Source organism: Euleptes europaea, chromosome 9, assembly GCF_029931775.1.
Source record: "Euleptes europaea isolate rEulEur1 chromosome 9, rEulEur1.hap1, whole genome shotgun sequence".
Classification (NCBI taxonomy): domain Eukaryota; kingdom Metazoa; phylum Chordata; class Lepidosauria; order Squamata; family Sphaerodactylidae; genus Euleptes; species Euleptes europaea.
In genome coordinates this window covers 46,366,157-46,375,290 of record NC_079320.1, presented here as the reverse complement: position 1 = coordinate 46,375,290, position 9,134 = coordinate 46,366,157, and the positions used below count along the sequence as shown (strand labels likewise).

Sequence of the window (9,134 nt, the reverse complement as noted above, 5' to 3'; positions counted from 1 at the left end):
CCACCTTCTTCAGCATGCTGTATCTCACAGGCATCAACCAGGTGCCTCTGGGAAGTCCACAAGCAGGGCATAAAGACTGTGGCCCTCTTGCTATTGTCCCTCAGCAACTAGGATTCAGTAACACACTGCCTCTGTACATGGAGGTTCCATTGAGCTACCATGGCTAACAGGTCAAGATGGTGGTCATTCTGTGGCAGCAAATTCTGTATTAATTGTGCACTGTGAAAAAGTATTTTATTTTGTGTATTCGGAATCTACTGCCAGTTTGTTAGGGTGTCCTTGAGTTGTGGTATTATAGAAGATAAATTTATCTGTATCCACCATTCCCATACCATGCATAATGATATAAACTGCTATATGTACTTCATCCTTAGTCATCTTTCTTCCAAACTGAAAACCCCCCAAATTCTTTAGCCTTTTCTCTTGCAGAAGGTGTTCTAATTCTTTGATCACTTCGATTGCCCTTTTACTGCAGCTTTCCCTGCTCTATCTTTTTTTGAGATAGGGCAACCAGAACATACTCAGAAGTCCAAATAAGGTCACACCATTCATTTATATAAAGGCATTATGATTCTGACAGTTCTATTTTCATCCTTTCCCTAGTAATCGTAACACGTAATTTCTTACACCACTTAAACACCCTATTTTAACTTGCCCAAGGCTTATGCACAGATTTCTCTGTTTACTGGATCATGGCCATAACGCAGCTACTCTGATGTAATTTGCACTGAATGAAAGTTGTGTATGGGAAAAAGTATAGGAACCAACACCCATGTGGATATAACATAAATTCCAGTGTGGTGTATTAGTTAAAGTGTTTGATTAAGATCAGAGAGACCCATGTTCGAATTCCCACTCTGCCATGGAAGTTTGTTGGGTGACCCTGGGCCATATGGATTTTGGTTCCCCACTTGCTTTTTGCCCATGCATTACTTTTATCCAATGCACACACTGTCAGCCTAACCTACCTCACAGGGTTCTCTCTTGGAGAGAAGAATGAGTTCTCTCTTGGAGAAGAATGGTAATTTTGGGTCACCATGGTGGAGAAACATGGGTAAAGTAAATAAACTTTCACATTATGCAGACACTACCTTGATGATTCAGATCTCTGGGTAACTCTCTTGTGCCCTCTGCTTGAATGAATGGTTTGGCACAATTATAACAATACATAGGAAACATTTCCCTTTAGAGGAACTTTCCAGGTGTAGTTATAATTTTATTTAAGAGCTTTCTACCTCCTTTTCAGTGCACTCAAAGGAGCATTCCAATAAATCCTCAAAAACCTATAATAAAATACAGAGAACTGCTACTGGTAGTTCCAGTTATGTGAGGGCCCGTAAGTAGTTAGCTACATAGAGAATCACTTATGCAATCCAGGATCATGGCAGTAGCTGCATCTGTAGCATAATATGTAAATTGGGCCTGAAAGTCAAACCACAGGTCACTGAGATCAGATGTGTATTTGAGCAGCAAAAGTCACTGGGAGGATAGGTGTAAGGGCCCTGGCACTGGAGAACGGAGCATTTAACTCCTTCCCTAATACGTCCTTTCTCTGATCACAATTACACACACACACACACACACACACACACACACACCAAGCTTACAGCAGCTGGTATAGGAACGTATCCAATTGGGAAACTGCACAGGGTAGGGGAAGAATTACAGCTAAAATACATGGCTAGAGATCCAGTGACAGATAGCCATGTATGGTTTGACCCTGAGGACTAGTTCATGCCTTAAGTCCACGTAGGCCTCATGTGGACTTATGCAGACATGTTCTAGGAGCTCCTTGCTAGGAATTTAATTCCCAGTTGTGTACAGCCCCAATTTGAATCAGAACCATAGCATGTGTGAAGAACGGGCTTCAGTCACTCACACACACTGCCATTTTCCAGTTCTGAAACACCCTAAGAGAGCCACTATCTGCTTAATGGGGATGTTTTATGTACTGATGACTACACGTAAGTTTCTCCAACAAAAGAGCTGGTCACCAGGGTCGTTTATGCATGGGTACTTTCACTCTCATTCACCCCCGATCTGAATCGGTTGTTCCTTGGAGTTATGCAAGAGTTTTCCGTCCATTAGAGATGACCTTGTGTCCAGCCCTTGCAATGTCTGGGTCTTCCCATTCCTCTGTTAACCCGACTCTTTCCTGAACAAAGTCCAGCTGAAATCCGTGCATAAGGCAAAGCACAGGGAACGCAAGTTTGGTTTGGCTCACAGCCAGTTACAAAGCACCATGTCCAGAGGCGGGGATTCAAATACTTCCTGCTTCCTTGGAGCTCTTTCTGAGCAGAATAAAAGCTTTTTAAAACCGAGGCTTGGATTTCTCCCCCCCCCCTCCTTTCAGACTGCTCCATTTTTTTTGTTCTTAAAATGCTTTTTTATGCAGCAACTGGGTAGGGGGGGAATTTTCTCACAGTAAGCACTACAAGTAAGCCAATTACAAAGCAGCATTTAAAGGGGCGGGACTTGATCGGAATTCGTCCGATTTACGTAGTCAAAAACGCATCTGTATTTTAGAGACAGGCATGGAATTTTGATTGGTTTTGTAATCCCAATAGTCACAATCCAAGACATTTTAAGACAGGTTTGTATCTCAGGTAGAAATTCCATACACTACTACCCCACCAAAATACAAGAAACATATCATAAATTCCTGTGCAGTTATTCCAGAATAAGCCTATTGAAATTAACTGGGTTAGACTGGAGTGAGTTACTCTGCAAATAACTGACAACTCGCTGCTTTTTAGTGGTACACTGACCTCTGCCCTTGAGGTGGGTTGCTTTCACCGTGCCACAAAACAGGGCCAGCCCTGTGTATAGTCCACTATAGTGATCAACCACCACTGTCTGTCTGTAAGCCTTATGCTTTCCATGGCACCTGGTCCCACCAAAAGAAATAGAGATTAAAGAGCCACGGCCCACCCTTTCATCTTTCCTGATAGTTTGTGTCTTCGCCACTTATGCCAGACAACTGCTTTGGTCTTGAGACTTCTAAAGGCCACGGGTGTGGTTTGTACTGGATTCACTGACATTTAATAGCAAGAACAAATTGAGCAACTGCAGATTTCTCCGCACCTAAACCCAGGCACAAAGGTAGGTGGGAGGGAGAGAGTGTAAATTAAAAGGAATAAACACTTGTTAAGTTTACCTTCCTGCTTTATGGAAATGGAAAAGAGCAGATGGAAGACAACTAGGAATTTTTAAGCAGGCAACAATAATACCACATCTTGGTTTACTTTATCCCCAGCAACAATACTGGGTTGGAATGGGTTGAGAAACAGAGTCCAGCTGGAAAAGAAACTGCCTAGTAGTAGCATGTTTGCATCAGCCACTGTTGTTTCTAGTTTGTCCATAAAGATACTTCTTCTAACACTTGAAAATAAGTTCTAGTTAATATCAACGAGACTTCGGTGTCCAAGCTCAGCCTCACAGCCTGTAGCACGCTTTCTTCCGAGTTAGCCCTTTCAAAGATACCTTCCAGAAAGATTTTCAGGAAATCCAGTCATTTGGCTTACATAGTAAGCTATTCCTTGTTCACAGTGTTCTGGACAATGATGTATTTATATCAGTACAAAGTTATAAGTTGCACTTTTGTTCTCTGTATACAATACTGAGTAGTAGTTTGAGCTTTCATAAATACAATTTTTTTAATATACAGCTGCCAACAAACTGAGGGGAATTAACCAACCATCCACAAAGTGAATGGAATAATGATGGTGGGGAGAGTAGTAGAAGGTGCCAGACCCAGGTAAAATATAGAAGCAAGTCCCAGCAGCACTGAAGCCAGGACGCTCCTCTGGTCCCGAATGATCATCTTCACTATTTCACAGAACTGGAAGAAAAGAAGAAGAAAAAACAGTGAAAGACGTCAGAGCTCAAGTGGAAGCAACTTTTAGTATAGGTGCAAGCACAGAGGGAGGCACACGCACAACAGCTTACCATTCCAATCTGAACAAATTTGCAGTTCCAAGCAGCTACACCACACAGTCCAAAAGTTTGGGCTCTCTTTGCCCTTGCAAAGGATCCCTCTTCAACTGCAGAGGGCCCTAAATTCAGTGGTAAACCTTTGCATACAGAAGATTCCAGGTTCCAGCCTCAGTATCTCCAGCTCTCAGGGCCAAACTATAGGTGATGTATGACATGTGATCGCCACAAGGACTTGCAGAGGACGCCAGCTGCGAGTTCCCCATGGGAAGCCAATTCTGAAGTACTACAGGGACCAGATCTGGATCGGGACCCTGGCATAGGAAGGAAGCGGGGCTTATGCCCTCCTCTGCACCATTTTCCTGACCCCAGGGGAGAATATCTACCCCATGTAAGGACTCCACATGAAAGTATTCATTATGGCTGCAAGTCCACATGGCAATTATGTGTTACACATAATGCATAGTTCGAGCCCGAGAAGATCTCTGTACCCTAGACCCCAGGGAACTCCTGAAGGTCAGAACATATTAATTACACTGGGTTAGACAGACCAATAGGGTGTCTGACTTGGTATAAGACTGCTTCAGATGAGTGTAGATTTCTTCATTCAGAGTTTAGCTCAGAGGTGGAGAAATGGAAATACCTCTTGTGGGAAGGAGATCATAATAGACTGTTACAGGTAGCTAAATTCTGTTCTGTTGCAATTAAAATTCACTCAGAAAAGGTAGGTAGAGTCAATAATCTTAAATCATAAATTATTTAAAAAATTGGCCATTTTTTAGGGAGAGAATATTTTATTTGGGTTTTTAATAATTGCTTATTTTCTATTTATAGTGTGTTTAAGGTATGTTTGTTCTCTTTTGCTGGCAATTGCTGTATCAATAAACTGAACTGATTGCTTCATTGACCCCTAAAACATCAGCAGGCCCAAGCAACCACTTCAGTAACTGTGCAGCCCTGAAATTTAAAGGTGGTGGGGCTCAACCCTGTCCAGAAACCATGCCCTGCACTGGAAGCTCTTCCCTTACTCCCAATGTCTTAACTACTCACTGGAAGCAAAGTGCAGTCTTTCCATGTTCAGAGGCTCTAGCTCAGTGATGGAGAATGTTTTAGAGACCGAGTGCCCAAACTGCAACCCCAAACCCACTTATTTATCGCAAAGTGCCAACACTGTGGCCCGCGCGCTCTGCTCCCCTCCAGCTATGCCACACTGTGAGCTATGCTGCCCTCCAACCTAGCTCCTCTCCAACCCCACCAGGGGAATCACCTTCGCCACAGACTCAACAGTCTGCCGTCCGCGCTGCACCCTCACGCCACATGTGAGCCACCCTGCCACATGTGACAGGGGAGGGAGGAAGTGCTCCTATTGGGCTGCTGGGCAGAGGGGCGGGTGATGTGAGAAATGCCCTCAGGCGCGCGTGGAGAAGGGGAGGGGAGCAGCCCAGCCCCGTGTCCCTCAGGCTTTCTAGTAACGAACTCAGACGAACTCTGTGCTGGGGCGATGGCGCGCGTGCCCACAGAGAGGGCTCTGAGTGTCCCCTCTGGCACGCGTGCCATAGGTTCGCCAACACTGCTCTAGCTTCTTGATTAGAGTTCACACATAGCAGAGCTGATTCATGACATTTAATACTTGTTCAATGGCTAAAGAGTGTTGGGTCAAATGAATAGGGTTGCCAGGTCCCTCTTTACCACCGGTGGGAGATTTTGGGGGCGGAGCCTGAAAAGGGCGGGGTTTGGGGAGGGGAGGGACTTCAATGCCATAGAGTTCAATTGCCAACGCGGCCATTTTTCTCCAGGTGATCAGATCTCTATCGGCTGGAGATCAGTTGAATTAGCAGGAGACTACCTGGCAGTTAGCAACCCTACAAATGAAGTACCCATGGTATCCTTCATCCAAATCCACCTCTCCCATTAATCCACTACCCAGAATAAATTTATTTAGCTTTAATGGAAATAAGTCCATCATCTGAGATGTATAAAACTTCCTTCTGTTTCTTTAAGAAGCAACAATACACATTAAGCAGAGCTCTAAACTATGTGATTCTACTATTACCTTTCCCCACATCGCCACCATGGGGTGGGATCAGTAACCCCATGTCAGTATCATTTCCCAGTTATCTGACCTTCTAATGCTTTTTGGTGTTTCCTGTCTCAGAATACATTCAGATAAAGTGATGTTGTCCTGCATGACAAAAGAGGATGGTTTATAATTTGATTATCAGACACTCTGTGCCTCTCACCCTAATCTCATTCTAGCACTGTGGGGGGGGGGGGATGTTTCCAGCATTGTAATTCCTATTTGCTAGGATATTGCTTTGGGATGGTATAGAAGTTATGACAGGCAAAATCCCTTTGGCCAGCATGCCAGTCTACAAGAACATCCAGACTGAGATTTAGAAAAGGGAATAGTGTAATGTCAAGAAAGTGAAACATAACACCAAGACTTCAGATGTCCTACTTCTTGGAAGTCTACACATTTTTTTTTAAAAAATGACCCAAACCAGGAGACCTTAAAAAATGTTTCAGAGTTGCAAGTTCCCTCCAACCAAGCTATTTATCAGTCTATTGAAGCAGCATACAAACACTCTGTTATGCGAGAGGTGCTAAACAGCAACGCCAATTAAAATCTGCTTTGTCTGGCAGGGACCTGGCAAACTTAAATGACCTCATTGGCATTTCACACAGATTCAATATTTTTAAAGGAAGAAATTAAGGCAACGGAGCCCCCTGGTCTGTCCCCTGCCTGCATCGAGCACAGAAGGTTCCATTCTAATTAACCACCCAGAAACACTACAAGACATTCTTTGCTCTGGACCTAAACAGACCTGACGTCTTTCCTTTTGCAGTCTTTACCAAGCTCAGCTTGTAAAGCGTGCCTCTGCCTCAACCTGGGGCCACTGCTAGAGCTGCCCAAAATCCCAGAACAAACTGAGCCTTTATTTCAACTCGGTGATGGAGAAGAACGCACCCTGGCTCTTAGCGGTCCCATTCCCAGTTACAAAGTATTCCTTTAAGGAGAATCACATCCAGCACTTTTCAGTTTAGCGCCGTCAAGTTTAGAGGAGCGCTACACACACTTGGAAATATGTATCGTAATTGTGGCTTTGTTTAGAATGGTGGCCCTTTCACAAGGGCCGGCGCTTTCTTTTTCAGAACTGTCCACAGTGGGATAACTCTACCGATGTTCATTCGTTCCATTGCCCAAACTTTGCATTTGAGGAGAGACCCATTTCCTTACCCCATAAGCTGTATACATCCATACCCACACTTTTTAAAAAAGTGGACTGAACTCAGGCAGTGAGCCGAATGACTTTGCTCCTTCCTTTTAAAATCCTGCCAGTTAGAAGGATCAAACATTTTCCCACAATAAAGAACGGGGTGTAAAAAGGGGGGGAGGGGAGAGCTACGGCAAATGTAGGAATGGACAAGCTGTAAAAAGCTTGAAAGCAGCAGCCTTTTGTGACATTGCTGGGACACTAGAAAGAGGCAAGGGGCATTGTATCCGCCCCTCACTATTTCCTGTATTAGCCAGCTCCCTGGTAGAAAAGGTGCTTTTCGTAAGTCCAGCATGTCATTTGCAGAATCAATTACTCCTTGCAGAATGTCAGACCACTGATCTCCAGAGAGAGGACCAAAGTGTCAAAACAACACCTTGCCAACTTCCAAGGCTCTCAAGAGACCACGGGCAAAGCTTAAAGGGGCTGCCATCACAGTAAACCCTCAGACGGAGAAGGATTTACAAAAGGGCTTTCTTGCTGCAGAAGAAGATTTAGAGTACTACTCCAATAGCAAAGGGGGGGTCAGGGAATAAGACCCACTCTCCTCAACAGGAATGCTCTTTTTGAAATGACCCTGGAACAGAAAAGGCTTTCTGTCAAGATTTGCCTCTTGAACGGGAGAACAGGACAGCCAGGGAAACAGCAGCATCGCTGTGCTGCCTTGGCAGCGTCACTTTGCACAGTTCCCAGAGATCCTGTGGTTGGACAAGTTGTTGCTTATGCGGGCTACAGATGGCCATTAAAGTGCCTGGATTAACAGTCTTGTTGGGATGGCAAAGAAAGCCTGGATGTGAATCCAACAGGTAACATTAAAACACGCTATGGCCTTTCACGACTGTCTAAGGGGGTTTCTTTCTTGAACGTAGTTGGCTACTGATGGTTAATGGCAAAAGAGCGTACATACACCTGAAGCATACACATGCAGTTCCCGCTCTGTTCTAGGAGTGGAGGGGGGTTAGGAGGTAAAAAGCTACAGAGACACACCATAAATGTACACTTGGGTCCCGCGGAACTACATCTGTCTTTCTCTCCCCTAACACATTGCTCGTAGAACAGCTGGATTTGGGAGGCTTACCTTGTCCGTCTGGAAGCTGACCGCCGAGCCATATCGGCAGTGGGTCACAAAATGTTCACAGTTGTTCCAAAGCAAGCTGTAATCTGTCGTCCCCACCAGCTCCTTGGCCCTGCAAACCACCTCCTCGCCACACAGCACGTTATTCTTGAAGAGTGAGTCCATGAGGTTCACCAGGATACAGCCGCCATAGGCAAAGTCTTCCACGGTGTCTACACGGATCCTGGCTGTTTTGGCAATGACGCCCAAAACAAGCCTCTTGTTTGTCACCACCTTCTGGATCTGCCTGTGGTCATTGGTGAAAAGTGGTAGAATGTCTGGCATAAGGTGGGCCACCATGTTGTCCCCCAGGTAGATGCCAAAGTGAATGAAAAGGGTGCGGGGCACCTCCAGCAAGTCGCCTGGCTTGAAGTAAGCAGTGTCATAACAACTGGCATGTTTTTTCTTTTCTTCCTCCTCTGCACTGGAGCCTATAGTGAGAAATTTGAAGTTGGCAAGCAGAAAAAACTTCTCCAGGAGCAAAGACACCGTTTCATACATTGGGTTCTTCATGATGCTAGTTTTGTTCTTGGGCTCCTGCTGCAACTGCTGATGGGTTTAATCTGCTTCAGCATCCTGTCTTTTTATCATGGCAGGAGGGGAAGGTCCAGAAAACAGCGTCACATTTGATTGGCAGAGAGGCAAGGGGGTGGTTACTGTGAAGCGAAATAAACTTTTTCTCAGAAACTGGCTCTCCCAGAAGACTTTTCACAGGGGTTCTGGTTATTTATTCAATATACAGGGCACAGAGGAGAGAGAAAGAAAAGTCTAGATCAAGTACTCCTTCCAGTATCTTATTATCAAAATACAAG

General features: G+C 44.8%; 1 protein-coding gene across 1 annotated transcript; it reads right to left on the bottom strand.

The window, feature by feature from the left end:
• Positions 1-3,688: 3,688 nt before the first annotated feature.
• LRAT (lecithin retinol acyltransferase) lies at positions 3,689-8,921 on the bottom strand. Its single transcript, XM_056855719.1, has 2 exons — positions 8,287-8,921; positions 3,689-3,841 (listed from the first exon to the last, which is right to left on the bottom strand). Exons 1-2 carry the CDS (start codon positions 8,833-8,835, stop codon positions 3,689-3,691), a joined length of 702 nt encoding a protein of 233 aa, XP_056711697.1. The 5' UTR covers positions 8,836-8,921.
• Positions 8,922-9,134: the final 213 nt, after the last annotated feature.